The sequence below is a fragment of the Sorex araneus genome, chromosome X (assembly GCF_027595985.1).
Source record: "Sorex araneus isolate mSorAra2 chromosome X, mSorAra2.pri, whole genome shotgun sequence".
Taxonomy (NCBI): domain Eukaryota; kingdom Metazoa; phylum Chordata; class Mammalia; order Eulipotyphla; family Soricidae; genus Sorex; species Sorex araneus.
In genome coordinates this window covers 293,083,453-293,111,437 of record NC_073313.1, presented here as the reverse complement: position 1 = coordinate 293,111,437, position 27,985 = coordinate 293,083,453, and the positions used below count along the sequence as shown (strand labels likewise).

The 27,985-nt window shown below is 54.6% G+C and overlaps 1 protein-coding gene and 1 long non-coding RNA gene across 8 annotated transcripts; one reads left to right on the top strand and one right to left on the bottom strand.

Annotated features, from left to right (window-relative positions):
* Nucleotides 1-1,950: 1,950 nt before the first annotated feature.
* On the bottom strand, nucleotides 1,951-7,278 carry LOC129399575 (uncharacterized). Of its 2 annotated transcripts, XR_008627184.1 has the most exons (4): nucleotides 7,141-7,278; nucleotides 4,756-5,089; nucleotides 3,131-3,300; nucleotides 1,951-2,275 (listed from the first exon to the last, which is right to left on the bottom strand). It is a non-coding gene; the product is annotated as an uncharacterized LOC129399575 (long non-coding RNA). The 2 variants fall into 2 exon arrangements; XR_008627183.1 differs by lacking the exons at nucleotides 1,951-2,275; nucleotides 3,131-3,300 and having other exon boundaries at nucleotides 4,092-5,089.
* Nucleotides 7,263-27,957, top strand: RTKN (rhotekin). 6 transcript variants are annotated; one of them, XM_055119772.1, is made up of 13 exons: nucleotides 8,467-8,800; nucleotides 9,162-9,546; nucleotides 21,619-21,818; nucleotides 23,409-23,470; nucleotides 23,556-23,609; nucleotides 23,711-23,828; nucleotides 23,946-24,155; nucleotides 25,537-25,631; nucleotides 25,713-25,819; nucleotides 26,035-26,163; nucleotides 26,380-26,548; nucleotides 26,700-26,804; nucleotides 27,328-27,957. In XM_055119772.1, exons 2-13 carry the CDS (start codon nucleotides 9,475-9,477, stop codon nucleotides 27,636-27,638), a joined length of 1,632 nt encoding a protein of 543 aa, XP_054975747.1. In that variant the 5' UTR covers nucleotides 8,467-8,800; nucleotides 9,162-9,474; the 3' UTR covers nucleotides 27,639-27,957. The 6 variants fall into 6 exon arrangements, with proteins under 6 accessions (XP_054975745.1, XP_054975750.1, XP_054975747.1 ...); XM_055119770.1 differs by lacking the exons at nucleotides 8,467-8,800; nucleotides 9,162-9,546 and adding an exon at nucleotides 7,263-7,521; XM_055119775.1 differs by lacking the exons at nucleotides 8,467-8,800; nucleotides 9,162-9,546 and adding an exon at nucleotides 7,263-7,521 and having other exon boundaries at nucleotides 27,136-27,455.
* Nucleotides 27,958-27,985: the final 28 nt, after the last annotated feature.

Here is a 27,985-nt window from a genome sequence, read left to right as displayed (position 1 = left end):
GCTTTTTGGATCACACCCGGCAATGCTCAGGGTTACTCCTGGCTCATGAGCTCAGGAATCACTCCTGGCAGTGCTCGGGGGACCATATGGGATGCTTGGGAATCGAACCCGGGTCGGCCGTGTGGAAGGTAAACGCCCTATCCGCTGTACTATAGCTCCAGCCGAGTTTTCCTGATCTTGACAGATATAGAATACAGACTTAGATTCCAAAAGTGTCACCCAACGTGGATTCATCTATAATTTCTCTCACGCTCTGTGTGTTCTTGGCAGGAAGATGACACCTACAAATTATCCAGGAGGGCCAGAGTGCTAGAGCGATAGTACGGTGGGTAGGACACTTGCCTTGCTGGTGGCTGGCCCATGTTCAACCCTGCACCATGTTCCCCATTGTCACTAGACCGATCCCTGAGCTCAGAGGTCTGAACACTGCCAGGTGTGGCCCTAACCACTGCCCCCACCCACAAAAATCCTGGACTTGAGAGAGCTCAAAGGGCTGCAGAAAACATTTTGCATGTAGGAGGTCCAGGTTCAATCCCTGGCACCCCAAACCACCACAAGGAATGAACCCTTCCTTGCCTCCCAGAACCTTCCCGGGATTAGCCCATGGGCACTGCGGGGAGTGGCTCAAACCCAAAACAATCAGAGCTATTTTTATGTTCTCAGTCCATCCTGCTGGAGGTACATGCTCCCAGCCCAGGCCGCTGAGCTCTCTCCTTTGATTGATGGGCATTGTCCGGGAAATCTCTGAAGCTACCCTGATGTCCTGTTCTCAGTGAGGCCTTGGCCATCAGGCTTAGCATCCATTGATGAGTACTGCCAGAATCGATCACATGCTAACAGTTGCCATCAGCCAGCTTTCTAGTTCCATTATTCTGAAGCTGTCATTCTGCTAGGATGAGATTTTTCTTCTCTCATACTCATCTTTTTTCTCTCATATTTCCTTCTTTCCTTCCTTCACTCGTTCCCTGCTCCCCTCCTCCCCTCCATTGTCCCCTCCCTCCCTTCCTCTTTCCCTCCTTCCGTCCCTCCCTCCCTTCCCTCCCTCCTCCCTCCCTCCCTCCCTTCCTTCCTTCCTTCCTTCCTTCCTTCCTTCCTTCCTTCCTTCCTTCCTTCCTTCCATCCTCCCCTCCTTTCTTTTCTTTATTTTTCTTCTCCTCCTCCATCCTCTCCTTCCTTCCTTCCTTCCTTCCTTCCTTCCTTCCTTCCTTCCTTCTCTTCCTTCTTTCCTTCTTCCTTTCTTTCTTTCTTTCTTTCTTTCTTTCTTTCTTCTTCTTTCTTTCTTTCTTTCTTTCTTTCTTTCTTTCTTTCTTCATCCTTCCTTCTCTTTCCTCCCTCCCTCCCTCCCTCCCTCCTTCCTTCCTTCCTTCCTTCCTTCCTTCCTTCCTTCCTTCCTTCCTTCCTTCCTTCCTTCCCTTCCATCCTCCTTCCCTCCCTCCTTCCTTCCTTCTCTCCCTCCCTCCCTTCTTTCTTTCTTTCTTTCTTTCTTTCTTTCTTTCTTTCTTTCTTTCTTTCTTTCTTTCTTTCTTCTTTCTTTCTTTTTTTCTTTCTTTCTTTCTTTCTTTCTTTCTTTCTTTCTTTCTTTCTTTCTTTCTTTCTTTCTTTCTTTCTTTCTTCCATCCTTCCTTCTCTTTTCCCTCCCTCCCTCCCTCCCTCCCTCCCTCCCTCCTTCCTTCCTTCCTTCCTTCCTTCCTTCCTTCCTTCCTTCCTTCCTTCCTTCCTCCTTCCTTCCTTCCTTCCATCCTCCTTTCCCTCCCTCCTTCCTTCCTTCTCTCCCTCCCTCCCTTCTTTCTTTCTTTCTTTCTTTCTTTCTTTCTTTCTTCTTTCTTTCTTTCTTTCTTTCTTTCTTTCTTTCTTTCTTTCTTTCTTTCTTTCTTTCTTTCTTTCTTTCTTTCTTTCTTTCTTTCTTTCTTTCTTTCTTCCTTTTCTGCAAGTGCTCAGGGCTTACTCCTGGCTCTGTACACCTCTCCTGGTGGGCTTGGAGGACTATATGTGATGCTGGGGATCAAACTCAGGTCACAAGCAACAAGCAATTTACCCACTGTGTTGTCTCTCTACCCTTATCCCATACTTTGCCTGGTGAGGAGTGGGAACCTAGGGTGGCTAGGCAGCAGGAGCACATGAGTGAGGTTCCTCCAAGACCACAGCAGCCTGGTCACAGGGGGGTTTCCGGCTCACACCAGTGATTGCATCCCCAACTCTCCCTGAGAAATCATCCTCTCGCTTGAGAGTCAAAGCCAAGTTGGGAGCATTCAAGTTGGTTGCCTGAATCAAATGGCTATGAAGAAATGAAGAAGAAATGAATGTCCTTCTCCAGAAGCCATACCAAGGGTAGAGCCTCAGCCTACCAACGTCATGCCTGGAGGGGGATGGCGCAGACATGGGAATACAATTTGAACCCTGGGTGACAAACAGCCTCTCCCTAGACCACGACTTCCTGGATGGGAGATAGAGATACAGATAGGAACAAAGAGAAAGTTGGCAGGCTTATGCCAAGTCACTGGCATGTCGGAAAATGTTTAACAAAAGCTTCTGGAGCATATGTATGTGTGTGTATGTGTGTGGGGGGATGACAGCTCTGATTTGGGTTGCATAAATGTTTCTATCGTGGCCAATGTCAAATGTGACAATATTAAATATGTTTATGATATGTGTGTATTTTAATGGTTTAATAGAAATATTAAAAATACTGGTTCAAGGGCTATAGTGATAGTAGGGTGTTTGCCTTGCATGTGGCCAACCCTGGTTTGATCCCCGCACCCCATATGCCCCCCCAGCCCACAAGGAATGATCCCTGAGGCAGAGCCAGGAGTAAGCCCTGAGCATTGCTGGGTGTGGCCCATGGCATCCCCCTGCCCCTGCAAATAAAAAAATAGGCTTTTTCAAAAATTAAGAAATAAATCCAGGGGGATTGTGAGGATGGCGCTGAAGTAGGAACAAGAAGAAAGACAGAAAGACAGAAAGAAAGATAGAAAGACAGAAAGAAAGAAAGAAAGAAAGAAAGAAAGAAAGAAAGAAAGAAAGAAAGAAAGAAAGAAAGAAAGAAAGAAAGAAAGAAAGAAAGAGAGACTCAGAAAGACTCAAATATTGAGCCTTCTTTCTCTGCCCTCAGTGTAGAACAGTGTGACCTGACCTGCAAGCTGCCAGCTGATCTCAGATCCAACTTCCTGTGTCGCTGCTTTCCCAGAGTCTGCAGTGGTCAACCACGTTCAAACTGTCACGCAGGATTAGTACTGTGGTTCCTCTCCAAGATATTCCATTCTTCTTCCTGTTGTCAGGGCTGTGCTAGCCCTTTCATCGGGCCTGTGGAGAGGTCAAGGCATGTCTCTGCAGTCCCTGCTTCCATCCTGGCAGCTCTGATTATGTTGCACATGTTTCAGGTAAGATTTTCTGGGCTGAAAGGGCTCTGTTGCCAAGAAGCAAACCTCTACTTCAAGCTGTTTTAGTCTGACAGCATGCAAGGCTCATTCCTTTCAAATCCCCATGCTTGCAATTCCCCTTGGCATCTCCAATATTCATTTACTTCCACTCCTGTGCTTTTTCTGTTTTGGTGTTTTCACGATGCAGAGAATTGAATCCATGCATCAAAAGATGTTTACTGTACATTTCCTGTATGCCAAGCCCTGGACATAAAGCAGTGGACAAGGAAGATAGCTCCTTCCCTGTACAGTTTAGAGGAGTGACTATAGGAAACAGGCATTAAGAAACAAAGCCTTCTGCCATAGAGGAAGGCTGGAGGGTAGGAGAGTGGGGTGGTGAGAGGGAAGCCAGGGACATTGGTGGTGGGAAATGTACGCTGATGGAGGGATGGGTGATGGAACATTGTACAACTGAAGCCTGTTATGACACAGTGATTCAAAAAAAGCAAGCTAAGCAAACAAGCAAGCCAACCTTGGGCCGGAGAGATAGTAGTGCTGGAGTTAAGGTGTTTGCATTGCATGAAGCTGATTCAGGTTCAATCCAGACAACACACATGGTCTCCTGAGCACCACCAGGAGTGATCCCTGAACACAGAGCCAAGAGTAAGCCCTGAGCACTGCTGGGGTGGCCCCAAACCAACAACCAAACAAAAATAAAAACGATGGACAAGGAGCTGACCCAAAGGGCTGAGAGTGCTTTATTTATAGGAGGGTAGATTTCGATCCTAGCTCCATGGGTTCCTGGGAGCCCTATGTGGGAGTAGCCCCTGAAAAGCGGTGGGTGCCCAAAACTCCGATGCATTTCCCATTTTTCCCTCTCAGGCACTGAGGAAGGACTGGAGTGATAGCACAGTGGGCAGGGCATTTGCCTTGCACATGGCTGACCTGGGTTCAATTCCTCTATCCCTCCATCCCTGGCAAGCTACTGAGAGTATCCCACCCTCATGGCAGAGCCTGGCAAGCTACCCATGGCGTATTTGATATGCCAAAAACAGTCACAAGTCTCACAATGGAAACGTTACTGGTGCCCGCTCGAGCAAATCAATGAACAACGTGACAACAGTGCTACAGTGCAGCACTGAGTTGTGTTTCAGATGCCCCCAGATGCTATACCATCTTATGATGGTATAGCATCATACCTGAAAGAAGCTCCCTGAAAGAAGCCCCTTCTCTATGCAAATATTGATTGATTGATTGATTTGTTTTTGGGTCACACCTGGAGGTGCTCAGGGTTTACTCCTGGATCTGTGCTCAGGGATCACTCCTGGAGGGCTCAGGGGACCATATGGGGTGCCAGAGTTTAAACTCCAGTCGGCCATGTGTAAGGCAAATGCCCTACCTGTGGTACTATCACTTCAGTCTCTGTGCAAATGTTTATACTTTGAAGATTTTTTGTTTGTTTGTTTTCTCTTCAGCATCCATCACCTCACCCCGCAGATGGAACCTTCTCCTCTCTGTCCCAGCCCACTGGGTTTCAGCTGGCCTCTAGGAGCGAGAGCTGTGCCTGACCAGCTGACACCACGACCTTCTTTTGGTAGCGATTGGCTCGGGTCTAGCCATTCAACTGCAAAGCTTGGTTTGACATGGAAAAATGATCGCCATGACCTCTAGTGATCCCACACATGTGTAGGAGCTTCAGGAAACAGATGCAGTCTTTTCTGCTGGATTTAAGCCTGAAAAGAGAGAGAGAGACCCAGAATTTTCTGGCAACAATCTTGTTTTGCTCTGGAGAGTGAAGGGAACAAGGATGGAGATAGAGTCAGATGATGGGAACGGCAGGATCTTTGTGACATCTAAAGCCAGAGCCAGGCCATGCAGTTCCTTATGCTAACAACTTTCCCTTTTTGCTATTTTTTTGGGTGGGGGGTCATACCCAGCAGTGTACAGGGTCTACTCCTGACTCTGCACTCAGGAATCACTCCTGGTGCATTCAGGGGACCATGTAGGATGCTGGGGGGTTGAAGCCAGGTGTGCCATGTGCATGGCAAGCACTCTACCCACTGTACTTTTGCTCCCCACCCACCACCATTATTTATTTATTTATTTATTTTTATCATACTTGACTGTGCTCAGGGCGTATTCCTGTCTATACCCTCAGATGCAATCAGGGAATCATATTCACTCACTGAGGATTGAACTCACTCACTGAGGATTGTAGAGTCAGCTGCATGCATGTGTCTTACTCCCTGTACTTCTCTAACCCGTTTACTATTTTTATGTTTTTGTTTTGGGGCTACACCTGGCAATGCCCGGCAATGTTGAGGGCTTACTCCTGGCTAGATTTCATCAGGTTTCCTAGAAGACTAGTGAGCCATTTGCCATAACTGGGCAATTTTAACCTCATTTCTTTAAAGCTTAATGCTATTTCTCTGGCTATACCTAACTGTTATGAAGGGGTGCACTCTCTCTCTCTCTCCCTCCCTCTCTCTCTCTCTCTCTCTCTCTCTCTCTCTCTCTCTCTTCCCCCCCTCTCTGTTTATCTCACTCATTCTCCCTAGCAACTTATTTTAATTTTATTTTTATTAAAAACACCCTGATTTACAAAGTTGTTCACTATACAGTTGTTTCAGGCATTTGTTCCAACTCCATCAATGTGACCTTCCCTCCACCAATATCCCCATTTCCCCCAGCACCCAGCTATTTTCTAAATCCCAGGAGATCCTGCATGTGAAGTCAGCAAGCTAATCCCCTGCTGTGACCTTCTCTCCTATTTTGTTTGGGTGGCAATATGTCTGGGGGTGCTGAGGGCACTCTCTGTGGTGCTGAGGAATGCAGCATGGGGATGTAACGAGGGTCCCAGTGCAAGACTCCGGCCTTTGAGTCCTATCCTTGCTTTAACTCTGCACTTTAACTCTGCACCTTAAGGTCTTAAGGTCTGGTTGCAGGGAGCTCAGGGGCCACTGGAGACCTGTCCAAGGGCCCAAAGCTTCTGCACTAGCTTCTTGTCCTTGAAAGGTCCCACACCTGTCTTGTGGCAGGCACTACACTGGACGTTTTGCACTCATTCTCATATGCAACCTTGGATGCCAGGGGAGTGGATATAATTACTGCATCCTCACTGAACAGATGAGAACACAGCCTCAGAAAGTTCAGGGATGAGGCCAGGGCGCCACTGTTCTGTAAATGACAGAAATAGGTTCTACGACATGCGTCAGGGGTCAGAGAGATAGTTCGGGGATTAAGGTGCTTACCCTGCACTAGGTCAAGCCCCGGTTCCATCCCCAGTATTCCATAAGGTCCCTGCATCACTCCCAGGAGTAAGCTCTGAGCAGAGCCGGGTGTGGCCCCCAAACCCAAATCAAACAAAACCTCAAGCCCCAAGATGTATTTAAGCACTGCCCAAGATTTGTTTGTTGTTTTGGTTTGGGGGCGCTCCTGCAGGCTTACTCCTGAGTCTGTTTGTAGAGCCAGGGATGGAACCCAGGTCTGCTGAATACAAGGCAAGCGCCTGAGCAGCTGTACTATCTCTCCGACCCACTGCCCACGATTTGTGACCACTAGGGATGAACAGAGAACCTGGGAAGGGAGCCTGGCTCGGTGGGGTCAGAGAAGGAACTTTGGGAACTGCAGAAAGCATCATGAGTCACTTTGGAGATGCCCGGGGGTAAGACCGGGCGCGCTCCCAAGGCTGCAAGGTGCCAAAGCGGCGGTCCCCGTGACCAAGGGATTTTCCGCGCTCAGGGCGGGCAGGGGTGGGGTGGGGCTTCTCAGGGTCCGCCCTTACCCAGGTGAGGCCGGCGTCCGCGGCCAGGGAAGCAGCGCCCCCGCAGTGCTCGCGAGGTGCCCGGCGCCTCGGGACTGGCCGTGCTGGCCGTGGCGCTGGCGTAGGTGGAGGTGGCGGGTGGCGCGCCCAGCCGAGCCCAGGTGTCGTCTCCGGGGGCGGGGTTAGGGAACTGGGCGCGGGAGATTCCGGGCCCGACGGGAGGGCATCGAGGGACTGAAGCCGACGGCAGGGGACAGAGCGCGGCGGCGCGCGGGGCCAAGGACCGCCAACATGTTCTCCCGAAACCACCGCAGCCGGGTCACCGTGGCCAGGGGCTCCGCCCTGGAGATGGAGTTCAAACGCGGCCGCTTCCGACTCAGCCTCTTCATCGACCCGCCCGAGGTGAGCGACCCGCGCCCCTGCCCGCCGCCCCCTCTGCGGGGTCCCCGCGGTCCCGAGGGCCCCGGCGAACGCCCAGGGGCGGGGACGCCGCGCGCCTAGCGCCACCCGTTGTTGACTTAAAAAGTAAGGCGCGCACCGCTGGCGATTTAGTGGGACGGGTGCCACCCCGGACACTCCCTGGTCCGGCCAGGGACGACTTGCCTCTGCCTGGAAAAACTCCGGTTGGCCTCCGCCGAAGGGGTTTCAGGCTCGATTTTCCAGATGTGCCCGGGCCCGGCCTCGCCCGGGTAAAGCCGTGGCACGGCGCGGTGGGCAGGGCGGCGCGGCACAACCTCTCGCACTGCGTCCGGGCACCAGCCCCTTTCCACTACCGGTCTCAATGGTCCGGGACTGTCCCCACCTTCCTTCTCGATTTCCAGGCCGGCCCCTGGCGTCCAAGCCCGGCCCGCTGCTTGGCGGTCCCCCCAAAGTCTTGCGGAATGTGCGTCTGGGCGCACCCTTTGCACGATCTGGGGTGACTCCCCCCCGACACACACACGTACACATGCTTGCAGCCTCCTTCTTCGGCAGTCTCCAGGGTGAATTTCCTCCCGCGCCCACTGCGCAGCGCGTGGCCAGCCCGGAGCCGTACCTGCGTCTCCCAAAAGCAGCTCGGGAGGGGCGCACGGGCTCGGGGCTGAGCCAGACCCGGAGGACGTGCAGCGACTGTCCAGTGGGTCCCCAAGGTCACTTCTCGCCCGCGGCGCCTGGAAACGGTTAAGGCCGGGGGCGGCCTCCCTCCTTCCCGCCGCGGGCTCCCTCCCCGCCGGGATTCCAGGCCGGGCTCCGGCCCCCTCCTCCACCCCACCCCCGGCGCCCCAGAACAAAGGCCCTTTCACGCCCGGGTCCCGCCGGCCCGGCCCTTCGCGGGCTCCAGGAACTAGTGGACCTGGTGGAGGCGGTTTCTGCCGGGGGGGGCCCCCACGACAGCTTCGTGTGGGGCCCGAACTGGGGCCCGAGGGGCGCGGCCCCAGCCCGGGAGGAGGGGCCTGTGCGAGGGGGGCCGCCCCGGGGGCTGAGCCGGGCAGTGGGGGGCCCGCGCCGAGGAGCCGGGGCGGAGCTGCTGGGCCCGCCGGCCACCGAGGGGAGCGTGGCTCCTGGGCTCGGGGTGGGGGGTGGCAGAGTCGCAGCTGGCTGGGAATCGGGGCCGGTTTCCTGTCTGGAAGGGAAGGGGCCCGCCGAGGGGAGCGGGGGCGGCCGCAGACAGACACTCCCCTGCCCCTTCTTCTGGGAAAGCGAGGTAACCGCCCGCGTGGGGCCGGCTGGACGGGGCTCGAGGTCGCCCGCGGTGACTCCGGGGGGGCAGCCGAGCCGCGTCCGTGCGCTTAGCCCCCCTCCCCGGCGTCCCGAGCCCCTCTCCGCCCACTCTCTCCGCCGGCTCAGACGGAGCCAGAACCCGTCTCGGAAAATTCCAGCCTCGGTACCCAGCCCGGGACTCCGCAGAACCTGCACGAGGCGGTCCCCTCCCTGCCCCCTTCCAGCTGTGCCTGCCCCTCACGCGCTGGCCGTCCCGTACACAGATTCTCTGTCCGCCCGGCCGGGCTGTGGGCGGGGGCCGGGGAGGGGCCGGAGTCGAATGAAAGGGCCCTTTTCTTCCACAGCTGGGAGAACAGCTGCCACCCCAGCGAGCCTGGGACACTCCGTGCCCAGAGCCCCCTCTGCAGCCCGTGCTCGGCGCGCTTCTCCTTCGTCCCATGGCCGGCCCTCGCCGGGGCCCGGGAACTGCAGCGGGCGAGGAAAGTTAGTCCCTGCAGCCGGGGGCGGGGGCGCGGGGCAGCGGCTGCCCCGGAGCTGCCCGCGTGTGCCAAGGCCAGGGGAGCCGCGGGACGAGGACTCGGAGTCCCGGTGGTGGTGGCTGGCGGCCCGCACCGTCTCCGGAGGGCCCGTCAAGGGAAGGGGCGCCGGGGCACAGAGATGCAGGACAGATTGCACATCCTAGAGGACCTGAATATGCTCTACATTCGGCAGATGGCGCTCTGCCTGGAGGTAACGCCCCCCCCCATCGCCCCCCGCATGCATCCCCCCTGCTCCCCGCCCTGCCCGCTCCTTCTGGGGTGCTGGGGGGCCGGCTGGGAGCGGGCGGGGACACGGCAGGTGGGTCTACGTGTCCTGCCCGGCGGGAGCTGCGTGTGCTGCCAGGCCGTTTGCGTTCGGAGCATCATGCTGGCAGTGGGCCTCTGTACCTATATCTGGAAGCCTTGTGGGTGGGTATAGATGTGGCGAGCGCCAGAGCGCCTTTTAGGGATGGGAAGGCGAGAGGAGTTCGGTGTGAGAGCCTGCGGGCAGGAAGGATATGGCCAGACTGGCGAGGGGAAGGGGCCTCTGGCCAGGATGTAAGGATTCTGCCGCTCTGGACACAGCAGGGAGAACTTTTTATTTCATTCGTCTTGTTTTTGTTGATTTGTGTGCTTGGGATCTCACTTATTCCCAACACTGATATATCTGGAACACGAGCTTCTTACCAGACTCCAGTGAACATGACAAGAAAGTTTTGATTTTGTTTTTGTTTGGTTTTGTGCTGGGGGTGGGGTGGGGAACGCCACGGGGTGCCAGCATCAAGCAAGCCCTGCCCATCCAGCTGGACCTCTCTGGACCAAGACAGCTTAATTTGTTTAGGGACTATGCTATTTTAAAATTATTTAATCCATTAATTCTTCTTCTTCTTTTTTTTTTCTTCTTCAAGTTTTAGGCCCAGTAGTGCTCAGGGCTTACTCCTGGCTCTATGCTCAGGGATTATTCCTTGGCAGGGCTTGGGGGACTGTATTCAGTGCTGGGGATCAAACTTAGCTGCATGCAAGGCAAGCACCTTACTTGCTCTGCCCCAGTTGGTCTTCCTCTCTCCCTCCCTCCCTCCCTCCCTCCCTCCCTCCCTCCCTCCCTCCCTCCCTCCTTCCTTCCTTCCTTCCTTCCTTCCTTCCTTCCTTCCTTCCTTCCTTCCTTCCTTCCTTCCTTCCTTCCTTCCTTCCTTCCCTCCCTCCCTCCCTCCTTTCTTTCTTTCTTTCTTTCTTTCTTTCTTTCTTTCTTTCTTTCTTTCTTTCTTTCTTTCTTTCTTTCTTTCTTTCTTTCTTTCTTTCTTTCTGTGTGTTATACCTGGTGATGCTCAGGGTTCACTCCTGGCTTTGCACTCAGGAATTATCCCTTGCAGTGCTCAGGGAATCATATGGGATGCAGAAGATCGAACCTGAATTGGCCATGTGCAAGGCAAATGCCCTCCCACTGTACTATCACTCGGGGCCCCATCTTCCTTTTAATTCCTCCCTCCCTCCCCTCCCTCCCTCCCTCCCCTCCCTCCCTCCCTCCCTCCCTCCCTCCCTCCCTCCCCTCCCTCCCTCCTTCCTTCCTTCCTTCCTTCCTTCCTTCTTTCCTTCCTTCCTTCCTTCCTTCCTTCCTTCCTTCCTTCCTTCCTTCCTTCCTTCCTTCCCTCCCTTCCTTTTCCTTCCTGTGCTGGGATTAAGTCCAAGCCCTCACTATGCAAGGCAGGTGCTCTGATTTACACCTTTCATCCCTTCATTGTTGTTGCACTGACCATTGCTGCACACACGTGTCTGACTGAGATGCTTGTTGGAGCTCACACATCAGTTTGTGGACCTGGTGCCCACCAATGTTTGCATACCTTTAGTTGTGCTTGCCCATGTGCTCCCCTGGGGTGGCACTCTGAGTCAGACAGGCAGGTTGTGGCAGTCACTCTCACTGTCATGTGCATACATGTGCTCACGGGCGGCTGCTCTTTCTGATCTGGCATTCGTATCCTTTTAGTTATGGTGCTTATTGCAGGGTCACAGCCCTTTTTGTTGTGCTTACACACATGTGGCTGCAGTGTGGCCAGAAATTGCCTGTGGCCCTAGGGATCACAGCAGCTGAGCTGCCAGGCTTACACTTGGCACACGCAAGACACTGAAGATACGTACCCAAGGTTTTGTGCTTGCACTAATGGAGGGTGCTCTAACCCCTGCACAATGCCTTCAGGCACAGAAAGGTTTTGTCTACCTGGGAGAATAGACAGTGCACCTGCAAAGCATGACTCTCACAAGTGAGAGTACAGTGAAAAGAGGGAGGTGTAGTAGAAGGCAGAGGAGGGGGCAGCATTAGAAGTTGGGGTGGGCCTGAAATGGGTGAGCACCTGCCTTACACTTGTGAGACTCTATTGTTTTTTAAATTTTATTTGTTTATTTATTTTGGCTTTTTGGGCCATACTCGGCTGGCTCTGCACTCAGGAATTACTCCTGGTGGTGCTCCGTGGACCATATAGGGTGCTGGGGATTGGCATCAGGTTGGCTGCATGCAAGGCAAGCGCTCTGCCCACTGGACTACTGTTCTGGTCCCTGTTTTTTTAAATTTTTATTTATTTATCTTATCTTTATTTATTTATCTTTGCTTTTGGAGTCACATCCGGTAATGCTCAGGGCCTACTCCCAGCTTTGCACTCAGAAATTACTCCTGGCAGTGCTTGGGGGACCATATGGGATGCCAGGGATTGAACCCAGGTTGGTTGTGTGCAAGACAAATGCCCTACCCGCTCAGCTCCTGTTTATTTTAATTATTTTTAAAAACATTTATTTCGCCACCCATGGCAGTGCCAGGGGACTCACTATGCCATGCTTACATTGAACCTCTGCCCTGTCTCTTCAGTCTCAGCCCCTGGATTTGTTCCCAGGCGCTTGGTGGCACACTGGGAGTGGCCCTCACAACACAGTAACAAAAATACCTGGAACTTTGTGTTTGTTTTGTTTTGGGCCACATCTGGTCTGCTCAGGAGCTACTCCCAGCTTTGTGCTCCATGGTCTCTATTGGCTGGGCTGGGCAGGGTGGGGAGAAGACTCTGAGGAGCCAGAATCACATCCAAGGGTCTCACACATGCAAGGTGTGTGCTCTACCACTGAGCAATGTCCCCAGCCCCAGCTGCAAAAATGTTGGGGCCAGAGAGATAGCTCAGGGGACTCCACATGTGCTCTGTGAACAGGAGTCCTGGGTTCGAGCCCCAGCACATTTCCTTGAGCACCATGGGGATGATCCCTGAGCAAAATAGGGTGTGGCCCTGAAAGCCAAAAAGGGTTTTGTGAGAACTTAGGCTGAGACCAGCAAAGGATAAGTACATGTGAAGACTGGAGAGAAACTCCAGCCAGAGCACACAGCAAGGATGAAGGTTCTTAGTGAGGAGGAGGGTGATAGCCTGTGGGGATGAAGGGAGCCCTGCGGCTGGAACTCAGACTTGATGGGCAGGGACCAGATCGTGCAGGTTGTTAAAGGCAAGTCAAGACATCTAGATTTTACTCTGAAGTGTGGTGCTGGCCCATGGAAAGTATTTTTTTTAATTTTAAAAGTTAAAAAATAAATTCCCCCTCCCCTCAGTTTTCTTCTTACACTTTATGTAAACACTGTGGTTGGCAAAGTTGTTTATGATTTGTTACAGGCATTCAATATTCGAACACCAGTCCCATCACCATTACACCGTTCCTCCACCATTGTCTCCCGTGGGAAAGGTTTTAAGCTCTTCCTGATGGAGAATAGTTTAGAAGGGGTGGGGTTGGCGAGAAGCAAGAGGAGATACCCTGCAAAGGCTCTTTCAGCCTCAGGGAGAGGATCTGGTGGTGTGTCAAGGTGTTTATAGTGAAGACCGGAGTGGTAGGTCTCAAGTGATGCTGTTGGCACATCTGAGTGCGGCTTGCTGATGGACGGGATGTGAGGGGGAGCGAAGAGAGGGAGAATGATTTCCTCCTGTGTGGAGAAGATAAACAAGCGAGGAAGATGGAGGAAGCTGTGGGGGGGGGGGGGGGAATTCCTGGACTAGACTGGGGGCTGCTGCTGAGGCAGGACGGTAAAGAGGAGAGACAGTTTTGTCTTTTTTGGGGCCCACACCCTGTGGTCCTCAGGGGCTGCTCTCGGCACGTTGTGCTGGAGTCATCATATCTATGCTGAGGTACCTTTTGGTTCCTCCGAACCATTCAAAGGCCTCATGCACGCAAAGTATGTGCTCCAGCCCTTTGAACTCTCTCCCAGCCCAGCAAGGGCTCTTTATTACACGTGTTCTTCCCCACACCAGTCCCATCCCTGTCCCTTAGATCAGAATGGACATTATGAGGCCAGAGCAACAGTACAGCGGGCAGGACATTTGCCTCGCATGCAGCCGATCCCAAATCAGTCCCAGGCACTTCATATGGTCCCGAGTCCCCAGGTATAATCCCTGAGCACAGAGCTAGGAGTAAACCTGAGCACAGATGGGTGTGGCCCCCCCAAAAAAATAAAAAACAGAATGGACAGTATTCAAGTCTGAGCCATTTGTGGCGTTCCTTACCAACAAGCCCAGATATGGCCTTCTAATCTTCCTCCCCACAGCAGTCCCTTTTTGCCAGTGCATCTGAAGGGACAGGTTGTTTTTTTTTTCTTTTTGGGTCCCACCCCACGATGCACAGGGGTTACTCCTGGCTCTGCACTCAGGAATTATCCCTGGCAGTGCTCAGGGGACCATATGGAATACTGGGAATCGAACCTGGGTTGGCCACGTGCAAGGCAAACGCCCTACCTGCTGTGCTATTGCTCCCGCCCCATGGAAGGAACATTTTAATCTTGTGTTTCCCTGGGGAAGGCCACCTCTTTCTAATATGCAAAAGCTACTATTATCATTTTATTTTATTATTTTTTGCTTTTTGGGTCACACCCAGCGATTCTCAGGGGTTACTCCTGGCTCTGCACTCAGGAATTACTCCTGGCAGTGGTAGAGGGACCATATGGGATGCTGGGAATTGAACCTGGGTGGGCCGTGTGAAAGACAAATGCCCTACCCACTGTGCTATCGCTCCAGCCCCCGAAAAAGCTACTATTATTCTGTGTTGGCAAATGAGATAAAATGTATTTGCCATTCCTATTTCTCTGGACTGTCCATGTTGCTGTCACTGTCACTGTCACTGTCACTGTCATTATTATCCTGTTTTTCATCCATTTGTTTGAGTGGGCATCAGTAACGTCTCCATTGTGAGACTTGCTGTTACTGTTTTTGGCATATTGAATATGCCACGGGTAGCCTGCCAGGCTCTGCCATGTGGGTGGGATACTCTGGGTAGCTTGCCGGGCTCTACGAGAGGGATAGAGGAATCAAACCTGGGTCAGCCACGTGCAAGGCAAATGCCCTACCTGTTGTGCTATCGCTCCAACCCATGTTGCTAGCTACAGGTAAATATTTATTTATTTTTGCCCATACTGCTCAGTGCTCTGGGGCTATTCCTGGTTCTGTGCTCTGGGATCCCAGCCATGCTCAGGGGACAAATATTTGATTTGGGGGGCCACACCCAGCAGTGCTCAGGGCTCACTCTTGGTTCTGCACTCAGGAATCACTGTTGGCAGTATTTCTAGAGGAAATACTGGGACTTAATTTTGTGTGTGTGTGTGTGGGGGGGGGGGCGTTGCCCCACCCATTGGTGTGGCTTACTCCTGACTTTGCACTCAGGAATCACTCCTGGGGGTACTCAGGGGACCATATATGGTGCCGGGGATTGAACCTGGGTCAGCTGTGTCAAAGGTAAATGCCTTGCTCTGGTTCCAACACTGGGAATGAAGTCAAAGCCTCTAACACACAAAATATACACTCAGCCTATTGAGCTATCTCTCCGACCCATATATAATTATTTAAATTCGAAGTTTTGTGAATTAAAATTAAATAAAAGAACTTAGTTCCTTTGTTGCTCTAGCTACATTTCAAGTACTAGATAGCCACTGAGTATTGCAATAACTATATTTTGTGTGTCACCCTGCAGTGCATGGGGGCTGCTTTTGGTTTGGTGCTCAGGGGCTCCTCCCAGTGGTGTTCAGGGGACCATGCAGTGCTGGGGATCAAAGCTGGGCCCACATGCAAAGCCTACGCTCAGCCCCTTGAGCTCTCAGTGGCCCCTATTGCAGAATATTTTCTTGCACAGAGTTGGTTTAGATACTTAATGTTTAAAATTTGGGGCTGGAGAGATAGAGGAATAAGGCACCTGTCTTGCACATGGCTGACCCTGGCTTTCATCCACGGCATCACATATAGTCTCCTGAGCACTGGAGAGATCCTTAAGTATGAGAGGTCTGCCTAAATTATGAGGCAGAAGAGAAGTCTTAGCTTTCACTTTGGTCACCTCTTTCATCCGTGGGCTGATGCACTGCTGTTCAGCAATTCATCGTCCCTCAGAAGACCCACTGAAGTTTCAGGAAATGGGGAGTAGTGGTAGTCATGGGAGAGTAAATCCAGGAAGGCTTTCGGGAGGAGGTAGCTTAAGCTGCAAGTAAAGTGGAGTGGGAGAGTAAGAGAAAGATTGTTTTGAGTATGACCTGGGGCAGGACATATATATGTTCTAGCTTCTTAAACTACAGGTTGGGATCCCATATGGGGTCATAAAAAAATGGAGAGTCCCTTAAAAAAATGGAGAGGGGGTTTGGGTCACACCTGGTGGTGCTCAGGACTTAGTCCTGGCTCTGTGCTCAGGGATCTCTCCTGGCAGGCTTGGGACCATATGGGGTGCTTGGGATCGAACCTGATCGGCTGCGTGTAAGGCGAGTGATCTGCATCTTTCCCACTGTGCTATTGCTCGAACCCAGCCTCATGTTTTTAAAAAAATTAATTTATTTCAAGTTTTTTTTTTTTTCCGGAGGGCAACACTCAGGAGCTACTCCAGGCTTGGTGCTTGGAGGCTGCTTTTGTCAGTATGTGGGGGTCCATGAGGTACTCCGGATTGAACTCAAGTCTCCTGCAGGCAAAGCATGTGCTTGGTCTGTCAACTATATCTCTGGCCCTTTGCTATTTATTATCAGTAAATATTTGATTTGGGGGGCCACACCCAGCAGTGCTCAGGGCTCACTCTTGGTTCTGCACTCAGGAATCACTGCTGGCAGTGCTTGGGGGACCATCTAGAGTGCCGGGATAGAACCGCGGTTGGCCGTGTGCAAGGCAAAAGCCCTACACACTCTACTATCACTCCGGCGTCTGATTTGCATACATTTTGCATACACATCTTATATCCTATACACCCGGGATTGCATACACAGTTCCTGGGAGAAAAGGGGTTGCAAGAAACGCAGCGGTAGAGGTTTCTTGTAACCGACTTTCCCACCGGACACGGACGTCTCTGCACTGGAGTGCTCAGAGATGACAAAGGCTGAAACACAAACTTCCTGCACTGGAGCCCTGGGTTTGCTCTCAGGCATGGCATGGTTGACTGGACAGTGCCTCTGTACTAGTCTGCAGCACCTCTGGCTATGCCCTCCCTCCAGCCCCACTCTCCTCCCGCTCAGCACCGCCCAAGGAAATCCCCCCACAAAAAACAACCATTGAGGGGCTGGAGCAATAGTACAGCGGGTAGGGCGTTTGCCTTGCACACGGCTGACCAGGGTTCGATTCCCAGCATCCCATATGGTTCACTGAGCTCCGCCAGGAGAGGTTCCTGAGTGCAGAGCCAGGAGTAACCTCTGAGCATAGCTGGGTGTGACCCAAAAAGCCAAAAAAACAAAACAAACAAACAAAAAAACCCCATGAACTGAGGCTTCAGATGGTCAGTTCTCACAGCCCATTGAGTTCGGAAACAGATTTGAACTTGGCCTGGGTGGAGAGTCTGAAGGGGACAGAGGTGATGGGAAGCAGAACCGGAAGTGAGATGAGAAAGGATGTCCCAGGAGGGCCATTGCTTCTGCCGGTGACTCATCCGCCTCCAGCCCCTGGGGTCCTGACCCGGGCCCACTGACACGCAGTTCTGGGCACTTTCCCAGGAGTCCCTCGCGCTGCTTGCCTGCACGAGGAGGGACTGTGCGTCGGGGTGACAGGCATCCTCTGGGCTGGAGAGCTGTAGTTGTAGCGCGCTCCAGGTCATGGCTAGGGGCCAATGGACTCCGCCTGGGCCTCCGGACTGGCTCTTCCCTGCAGAGCCAAGCTTTTCTCTAGTCCCAGACCGCAGTTCAGAGAGTGGCTTTCCTGCCTGCATCCGAGCCAGGGTCACCTTGGAGGCCGCGCTGAAGCTTCCGGGGGCCGCCCTGCCTCTTGCAGCCACCCTCCAGCGCGGAGGCCTGGGGTACTTTCCCGAGTGCTGTTCTGAGCCAGCCGTCCTGGGGACCCCGCGCTCCCGAGCCCCTGAGGCTCTCGCGGCAGTTTGGAGCTGATGTCACTGGCGCCCGGAGCGCCGCAGGCAGACGGGGCGGAGCGCACGCGATGGAGGGGGCCGGGGAAGCATCGGTGAGTGCTGGGGACCGAGCCCCGCGCGCACCCGCCTCTGACGCTCTCGGGGTACTTGCAGCGGAGGTTGGGCATAAAGTGTGTGTGTGAGTGTGTGTGTGAGTGTGTGTGTGTGTGTGTGTGTGTGTGTGTGTGTGTGCGCGCGCGCGCGCGGGGCAGAGGTGGGACCCGGTGCGGACAGACTTAGGGGAAGAGGGTGGAGTGGAATTTGTGCGGTCTGGAGGGATGGAGGGCTGCCTGGTGGCAAGGACCTTGGCACTGGGCTGAAGTATTCCTGAAGGATAGGTGGTAAAGGAAACAGGTGAGAAAGGCCGGGGTATGGGTGAGGAGAATCTGGCCAAACTCAGGAAATAGTGAAGGAAAACTCTCTGGGGAATCAGCCAAGGTTTTTGGAGGTGGAATTCCGTGTGTTCAGACCAGCAACTGAGGCCAGGGCTAAAGAAGGCTGGGGTGAGAGAGAAGAGATGTTTGGGGATCTTTCTAGTTTGGTGGCTTCCCTTGCCCGCTCAAGGGAGCTGCAGAGCGTATGGTGGCTGCCCTTCCCCCTTTCTCCAAAGCCTTCAGCCAGCATGCTGGTTGCCCAGGGTCCAGTGCTCTGGAACAGCCGCTGGTGTGCAGCTCTCGCCTCCCAGCTGGGGTGTCAGTGGGAGTGCTCAGCAGCACAGGTGCTCCTGTGGTTGTCTGGGGAGATAGCCTTGCCGCCCCTCCTGTAGCCGGGTACCAGACATTAGGCAAAACGTTTCATATTCCTGCCTCAAGCGGAGTCTTGGGACCATTTCCAGCCTTCTCTTACAGACGGAGAAACTGGGGCATACGGAGGCTGAGTGAAATGCCCAGTGCTATTATTATAAGTTTCTTCCTAGCTTCTCGGGCCTGGCGGGGCTGTGACTTCACCCTTGGATTGCCGTTCAAGCTGTGCTCGCCCACACCACTCTGTGCCACGTCCTTTTTGAGTGAATGTGATCCTGGTGGTTCTCTGGGTACATCCCCTTCGGCCCTCCCACACCCCACCCTGCTTCACTCCTGATCCGTCTCACTTGCTTTCCCATCTCCTCTGTCCTCAGGGCTCAAACTCAGGGGCCTGTGGGTCAAAGATCCACTAGTTTGGGTTGTGTTGGGGATCCTGAGGAGGCAGGGAACACCTTCTCCACGGGTTCCTTGTCAACTAGATGTCGCCCTCACCACTTGAAACTTTGGACTAATTCAGGATGGCTTTTTCTAGCTGTGTTATTCCTTTTTGTTGCTTTCTCTGGACTGACTGTACTTTAGAATCACTTGGGAAATTTAAAAGGTTTTTCCCCCATAGGCCCAAGAGATAGTATGAAAGTGAAAGCATTTGCCTGGCATGTGACTGTGGCCAACCTCCGGGTGTAAATCCTGGCATATGGTCCTTTGAGCATCTCCCAGTGAGGGACCTCCCGCTTGCCTGCAATGCAGTTGTGCCCCCTCTCAGTGATGCTCTTTTGGCAAGTCTGTTTCGAGGCCTGCTTTTATTTATATATTAGGTTTTGGAGTCACACCTGGCAATTTTCAGGAGTTATTCCTGGTTCTGTGCTCAAGAATCACTCCTGAAGAGCTTTGGGGACTATATGGGATGCTGGGGATCAAACCTCGGTTGGCTGTGTGCAAGGCAAATGCCCTACCTGTTGTACTGTTTCTCAGGCCCCAGGTGCCTGGTATTAATTTTAAAACTCAAAAAAAATTTAAGTTTTGTTTTGGGTTATATCTGGTGATGCTCAGGGGCAACTCCTGGCTCTGCACTAAGGAAGTACTCCCGGTGATGCTCAGGGGACCAAACCGGATGCTGAGGATTGAGCCTGGGTCAATGCATGCAAGGCAAGCACTCTACCTTCTGTACTTTTTGCCTTCAAGATTTTTTGTTTTTGTTTTTGTTTTGGGGCCACACCTGGCAATCTCAGGGCTTACTCCTGGCTCTGCATTCAGGAATCACCCTTGGCAGTCTGGGGAACCCTATAGGGTACTGGGGATTAAACCCAGTTGGCTGCATGCAACGTAAGGACCATACCCACTGTACTATCACTCTGGCCCCTTAAAAAAACTCTCTAGGTAGCCAGAGTGATAGTACAGCAGGTAGGGTTTTTGTTTTACACTTGACCAGAAGTGTTCCCTGAGTGTAGAGCTAGGAGTAAGCTCTGAGCACCACAGGTTCACATTTCATTTCCCCTCCCTCCCCCCCCCACACTCATGTGCTAGTGCAAATATTTTCCATTCTTGGCTGGAGAGATAGCTCAATGGCCTGGAGCACATGCTCTGCATGCAGGAGGCCCTGGGTTCAATTCCTGACACCACATGGTACCCAAACATCACCAGAAGTTAAGCATTTGATCAGCAGTAATCTCTTAGTATTGCCAGATGTGGCCCAAAATAAAACAAGTTTCCATTCTGTCTCCTAGTTCTGCAAAAACTGTTTTATGCAGGACTTTGATTACGCATATTTATATCATGCACAAATGGCAGTGTAATAGTGTTCTCTCCCCTCTTTCGGGAGGGGTTCACCCCTGGCAGTACTTTAGGACTACTCCTGGCTTTGTGCTCTGGGCTCACTCCCCATGCTGGGGGGGTCTCGTCACGGGGCCAGGCTGAGACCCGGCCTCCTGCGTGTGACGCTGTGCCCCAGCCCTGCGTGTCTCCTGGCCCTGCTATGCTTTTCCCATTTCATGTATTCTGATGACTTTGGTGTGGTGGTGTCCAGGATTGAACCCAGGGCCTCGCCTCTGCCTCATAAAGTATGCATTCTGCCACTGCATTACATTCGTGGCCAGGTTTCATATGTATTTTGGGGTGTTGGGGGTCAAACCCAGTGCCTCATACATGCAAGGAATGTGCTCTAGTGCTGAGCCACATCCCTAGCCACTTCCCATATTTTGAATATGATTTCATTAACTGCACACATGTCTGTCTCATCCTTTATTTTAGTTTTTTGATTTTGGACTACACCTGACAGTGCTCAGAGCTTACTCCTGGCTCTGGAGGGGGTCACTCCTGGAAGGCTCGGGGGATCATACAGGGTGCTGGGATCAAACCTGGGTTGAATGTGTGAAGGCAAGCACCTTACCCACTGCACTACCCCGCTGGTCCCTCTACCTCACTTTTTAAAGTCTGCAGTATTCTCTGGTACAGATGTTTTGTAGCTTATTCAACCAATGCCCTATAGAAAGGCTTTTAATCTTGGTGCTTAAAACAATGCAACAATGCTGCAATAAACATTTTTGTATATATTGATTTGACCACGGTCATAACTATGTATGTAACTGTAACTACACATATGGACTGGAGCGATAGCACAGCTGGTAGGGCGTTTGCTGTCCCTCTCTGAGAGCCCAGCAAGCTACCAAGAGTATCCTGCCCACACGGCAGAGCCTGGCAAGCTACCCGTGGCTTGCCAAGAAGTAACAAGAAGTAACAAATAACAACAGTAACAAGAAGTAACAAGAAGTAACAAGTAACAGTAACAATAAGTCTTATAATGGTGATGTTACTGGTGTCCACTCAAGCAAATTTATATACATATATATATATATATGTACTCTGAAATATTGACTGGTTAGATCAAAGGACTTGTGAATTTGTAGTTTTCATAGATTTATCCAAATTATATCCAAAAGAAGCAGAGGGGATTTAATGCCCCCCCACCCTTCCAATGTATTAGTTAGGATATCTGTAATTTCACAATGATTTCCTGCTTAGTTTTAGGCTACAGAGATTGAGCATCATTCCACGCTCTTAAGTTGTCTGAAACACGATTCTTATTATTTTCACTGGGGCCACAGACCCCGGGGGACTGGATGCCTCTTCCCTCTGTCCCCACTGATGGTACCTTCTCCCCTCCCCTCCCCCCTTCCTGCCAGGACACGGAGCTGCAGCGGAAGCTGGACCATGAGATCCGGATGAGGGAGGGCGCCTGCAAGCTGCTGGCAGCCTGTTCCCAGCGCGAGCAGGCCCTGGAGGCCACTAAGAGCTTGCTGGTGTGCAACAGTCGCATCCTCAGCTACATGGGCGAGCTGCAGCGGCGCAAGGAGGCGCAAGTGCTGGGGAAGAAAGGCCGGCGGTGAGTGGGGGGGCAGCTCTTCGGGCTGGGGGCCACGCTGAGGAGCGCCTTCACCCCAGGGGCTGGGAAGATTCCTTGTGGTTCCAGTGCACCACCCCGAGGTGCGCGAGTGAATCACAGCAGCCCAGGGGAGAATTGTGCAAGGCCTGGCAGGCTGGCTGGCTCCTGGGAAGGCTCATTTTCTCAATTCGCTGATCGACACATTTGCAGCATGACCAATTTGCCACAAGTGATAGTAGTGCATTGTACCTGGAGTTCATCACTAGAGGCAGGGACTGGGGAGGGACACCACCTACCCCTTCCCATAGTCTGTGCATCCAGGAAGCTCAGTGTGAGACACACGCTACCCTGACGTCACGCTCTGCTGAACGGACGCATCTCTGTGATAGGACCAACCTGATGCTGTGGGGGAAAGAGAAGGCTGGAGAAACGATTTATTTCATGAAGTGGGCCTTCAGGGAATCAGCCATTTGAGGTGAACTGGCTGTTAGCAGTCGCTGGCTTGGCCAAGTGGGCGAAGCGGGATAAAGTGGCTCCGCGCTAGGCCCTGGAGGTTCCTGGCTCCCTGACGCAGCCCCTGCGAGGAGGCAGGTCAGCACCCATCGGCCACTCCCCAGAACCAAAGGCAGAACCAGCGGTTGGGGCGGATTCTCCTGTGAGTGGCCCTGGGTCCGGTTTTCCCTGCCTGCCTGCACACCCCCTCCCAGGCCTCGGTAGTGGGGCTGAGGCAGAGACCCTCGGCCCTGACCGCTGAGTACACAGTGACCCGCGCCACCCCTTGGTTCCTGAGGGAGTCGCCAAGGACTGGGTGGTGAGTCAGCGAGGGCGGAGAGCCAGCACCTTAGGGCACAGGCCTGATGAGGGGAGAAGGCAGGAAGGGTGAGAGCCTGGGGGTGGGAGGACTGGGGTGCTTGGGGCACGGGGAAGGCCCAGAACATCTAATGAGGACATCGAAACAGAGGAGAAAGGGCAGAGATCAGTTTGAGGCCAACGGACACACATGTTCCCTGCTTAAGTTTTGGTGACCTCCTGGCAGGAACAGGGGCAGTCTCCTTAGGATGTTGGTCACAGCCTCTGAAGGGCACATGAGGGAAAGCCCTGGGAGGGGGTCTCCATGGGTGCCTGTGCCCACAGGGCCCCGCTTACCCACCAGGGCTCTGTGCGTGTATGTGTATGTATGTGTATGTGTATATGAGTATGTATGTGTGTATGGGTGTTTGTGTGTATGTGTGTGTATGTGTGTATATATGTGTTTGTGTTGATGTGTGTACGTATGTAGGTGTGTGTGCTGTATGAGTGTATGTATGTCTATGTGTGTATATGTGTGTGTATGTGTGCGTGTGTGTGTGTGTGTGTGTGTGTGAGTCGCGATGGGGAAGGTGCTGAAGTGGGGGAGAGCTTCATGCTTACACACCGAGGATGGGAGTTAATGTGTCTCGAGTGTCCAGCTTGCCCGGGTTTCATCATCGTCTCCCCTCACTGGACAGCCTGCCATGCCAGCTTGCCCGGGAGCCTGGGGTCCTAGGGGCTGGCAACCTGAATGGGGTGTCGAGGGCAGTCGGGGCTCAGAAACTGCCGATCTGCCCACAGGCCTTCGGACAGCTGCTCGCCCGCCCCTCGCTCCCCCTGCCGAGGCCGGGTCTGCATCTCTGGTAAGCAGCACCACGTTCACCCAGCCGCCCGCTCCCGGCCCCACTCCCCCCCGGCTCACCCCCATCCCCACCATCTGCCCCGCAGACCTCCGGATCCCTCTCATGTGGAAGGACACAGAGTACTTCAAGAACAAAGGCGGTGAGTCCCACACCTACTGCCACCAAAGTGGGGGAAGGACCTGATGGTGGCCGGTGGCTGGGGGCTCGTGCCACGTGGAGACGGCTCTGCTCTGTCCCCAGACCCGCACCGCTGGGCCGTGTTCCTGCTGCTGCAGCTCGGGGAACACATCGAAGACACGGAGATGGTCCTGGTGGACCGGACCCTCACGGACATCTCCTTTCAGAACAACGTACTCTTGTGAGCACCCTGCCCTCTCTGTGCTGCTCCACGCTCCCTGCCCGTCTCCAGGGCCCGTGGGAGGGTGGGCACCGCGTTCTGCCCAGGACTGTCATCTCTCCCTCCCTGTGTCTGCAGTGCCGATGCAGGGCCAGACTTTGAGCTGCGCCTGGAGCTGTACGGGGCCTGTGTGGAAGAGGAAGGGGCCCTGACGGGTGCCCCGAAGCGGCTGGCCACCAAGCTCAGCAGTTCTCTGGGCCGCTCCTCAGGGAGGCGTGTCCGGGCATCGCTGGAGAACGCTGGAGCTTCCGGGAGCAGCCCCATCCTGCTCCCCACCCCGGCCGTGGGGTAAGGCCCTGTGCCCCTCTTCACCCCATCTGTGGCCTCGGCAGCTTGTATCGGGCCCGGGTGACCTCTGAGCTGTGCTGTGCGGCGCAGAAGCTCCAGCTCTCTGTGTTCAGTTCCCAGCACTGCATGGCTCCCTGAGCTCAGCTCGGTGACCCCCAAGCGTGCCTCTAATCTCCTCTCTACTTTTCGTTGCTGAAACTGCAATATAAATGCAGTCTCCAGAGCTTTGCTCAGCACCCCAGAGGATCTCCAGCGATGCCTCCCAGGCCCAGCACAGTGCACACAGGGGCCCTGTGTGGATGGATGAGAGAGAGCAGCCATGGGGGGTGGGGAGGTCCTCTAGCCTGTACCCCTGCCAGACCCGTGCCTAATCGAGGACTAGTGCAAATGGAGAGAGAAAGAGGCCCTGGAGTCTTAACTCATTTTTCTGTGGGGGGATTTGGAGTCATGCCGGGCAATGGGCAGGGGTGTCTCCTGGCACTGCACTCGGGCATTATTCCTGGTGATGCCCTGGGTACCGTATGGGATGCTGGGGATTGAACCCGGGTTGGCTTCATACACGGCAAATGCCCTCCTTACTGTACTGTCACCCTGGGCAGGGCACACCCAGCTGTTCTTAGGAAGTTCCTGGGTCTGCGCTCAGGGATCACTCCTGGTGGTGCTCGGGGGACTATGTGGGATGCCAGGGGTCTAACCCAGGTCAGCTACCTGCAAGGCAAGTACTATGTCTGCTGTACTCTCTCCCAGCCTCTGAAATCAGCTCTTGCATGAAGCCAGGCCCCCGGTGTGCCTGTGCTGGGCCTGGAAGAGTCGCTGGAGAGCACTAGGGTACTGGGCAAAGCTCTGCAGACAGATGTGCCTTCATATTGCAGTTTCACCAACGAAAGACAGAGATGAGAGGCACGTTTCCAGGTGCTCTGTTTTGGGGTCGCCCATCCGGTGCGGGGACTGAAGCCAGGCCTTTTCTGGCTGCAACGCCTCTGCTCCAGCCCTTTGAACCGTCTCACCCTGGCCCTCTGTGCGTGTTTTACATTTTTAAATTTTGTTTGGGGGCCACACTGCCTTTGCTCGGAGGGGTTCCTTTTGGCTCTGCGTTCAGGAACCATTCCTGGTGGTGCTCAAGGGACCATGTGGGCTGCTGGATATTGAACCCAGACGTGTGAGGTCTGCTTTCCTCTGGCTCTGGCCCCTGGGCAGATTTTTTAACCTTTCTAAGCCACGGCTGTCACCAGGCTGTCAGGGGAGTAAGGAAAGGGCCTGGAGCTTCTTGGCGGCTCAGGACACGCTGGCCCCCTCGTGGGCTACCCTGAGGTGGGGGACGGAGGCCTGCCTGGGCCTGGCTGCTCCCAGTGCTGAGGCTCGCTTCTCCATCTCCCCGCAGAGGGCCTCGGTACCACCTCCTGGCCCACAGCACACTCTCCCTGGCCGCGGTGCAGGACGGGTTCCGCACACACGACCTCAGCCTCGTCAGCCATGGTGGGTGTGTGGGCACACGGGGGTTGGGTGTGGAGGGGCCCCGCACATCTGACTCCCCATGAGCACCTCCGCCTCCCGCAGAGGAGAACCCTGCCTGGCTGCCCCTCTACGGAAGCATTTGCTGCCGCCTGGTGGCGCAGCCTCTTTGCATGACTCAGCCCACTGCCAGCGGCCCCCTCAGGGTGCAGGTATGGGGGCCTCGGGGGGCAGGAGTGGATGGGGAGCTGGACTGTGGGGCAGTGGGATGACTCGGGGAGCACCAGGGTTTGGCTGGAGGAAGGAGGGGGGTGGTGAGGTGGGGACCAGGGTAGGCAGAAAGGAGAAAGGAACACATTCTCCCATAAGAGGGCGCGGGTGTGTGTGTGTGTGTGTGTGTCCCCAGGAAACCTTGTCATTTCTGCAGCAAGCTGGGGAGCTGCAGGACTGGAAGCGGGTACATGGGGTCCTGAAAGGCACAAACCTCTTCTGCTACCGGCACCCAGAGGACGCGGACACTGGGGAGGAGCCGCTGTTTACTATCGCAGTCAACAAGGTGACACCTGGCGACCGTTACCATGTGCGCGCGCGCGCGCGCGTGTGTGTGTGTGTGTGTGTGTGTGTGTACCAAGCTCTGCCCCTTTCCCTGCCTCCATTGCTTTCCCTTCTCCCTCAAGGGTGCAGCTGGCTCGTCTGGGCCTTTCTGCCCAAATGGGGTGGCTGGCAGATGCCTCCTGGTGCCTCCTCTGACGCCTGCTTCTCTCTGCTGCAGGACACTCGAGTCCGGGCTGGGGAGCTGGAGCAGGCGGCAGGCCGGCCCCTCACCCTGAGCATCAGTAACCGGTACGGGGGGGATGAGGTGACACACACCCTCCAGATGGAGAGTCGGGAAGCCCTGCAGCACTGGAGGGAGGCTCTGTGGCAGCTGTTCTTTGACATGAGTAAGTGTGTGTGGTGGGGTGCTGGGTGAAGATTGGGTTGATTCTGACTGAGGCCTCTGGCTTGAGCATTGGAGGAAGGCGGTGGGGGCAGGGGGGGTGGTGGGCAGATGATTCCCGGCCTGTCTGACTCCTTCCCACGCTCTCCCTTCAGGTCAGTGGAGGCAGTGCTGTGAGGAAATCATGAAAATCGAAACCCCCACTCCCCGGAAACCCCCGCAGGCACTGGCCAAGCAGGGGTCCTTGTACCACGAAATGGGTGAGCGGAAGTGGGGGCTCGGGGAAGTGCGGGGAGGCCCCCAAAGGAACCCAGATAGTGGGACCGAGCACGGGCCCATGCTGTTTCCTCCTCTTTTCCGACTCATCTCAGATCCACCCACCAAAGTTCAAAGCAGGATCCCCCCAAAGAGGACCCCCCAGGCCAGCTTCATCTCATGGATCTCTCTCCTAATCTCTTCCTTTCTGTTTCCCTCTCTGCACGTGGATCCCTGTCTCTGCTTCTGCTTTCCTCTTCCTCCTCTCTCTCCATCTCTTCACCCACTCCTGCCGGCCTCCCCCTTGTCCCCGCTGCACCATCCCGCATCCCCTAGTCTTGGCTGAGCCGGCTGAGCTGGGGGCTCCTGGGGGCCCAGGCGAGGGCCTGCTGCTGCAGGACGATGCGGTCTCGGCCGAGATCCGGGCTTTGCTGTCGTCCTACTACAGTGACAGGTGACGGCCAGGCCCAAGGAGGCCGCTGGCCAAGCTCTGACTAGCCCCCTCCCTCCCCCTTCCTGGTGCCACAGCTCTTGAGCCGCTGGATGACATCGCGGCGGTGACAGACATCCTGGCCCAGCGGGAGGGGTCCAGGCTGGAGACAGCCCCGGCCTGGCTAGCCATGTTCGCGGACCAGCCCGCCCCGCCCCGCCCCTGCTCTCCTTCCACCCACCCCCCGCCCTGGGGGCGCCCCCGAACACTCTCCTTGGACGCTGCCCCTCCAGACCACTCCCCTGGGGCTTCCCGCTCCATTGCCCCTCGGCGCCCACCGAGACCCCCACAGTCCAGAGGCCTCTGCAGCAAAGGGTCCCCCCACACATGGCTCCAGTCGGCTGTGTGAGAGCGGCGGGCAGCGGGACTGCTCGAGAAAACGGCGTCTGTGCAGCTGGATGAGGGATGGGGCAGCGCCGGGGCAGGTGAGCTAGGCTCCCGGTGCGGCCTCCCCTTCCTCTGCGGACTGGGGGTCCCATCTTCAGCTGTGGGTGCCGTGGTGCGAGGGGCTCGCTTGGGGGCCCCTTCCCCCCAACCCCTTCCTGGGAGAAAACTGGAACCCAACCTGCCCGATGTCCCTACACTGACCGCGTGTGGAGACGGCACTGAGGGGCCTGGAGGAAGCACCGCCCGCACCCCCACATCGCCATTAAAGTATTTAACAGCCATTTCCGACCTGTTCTTGAGGACCACCGG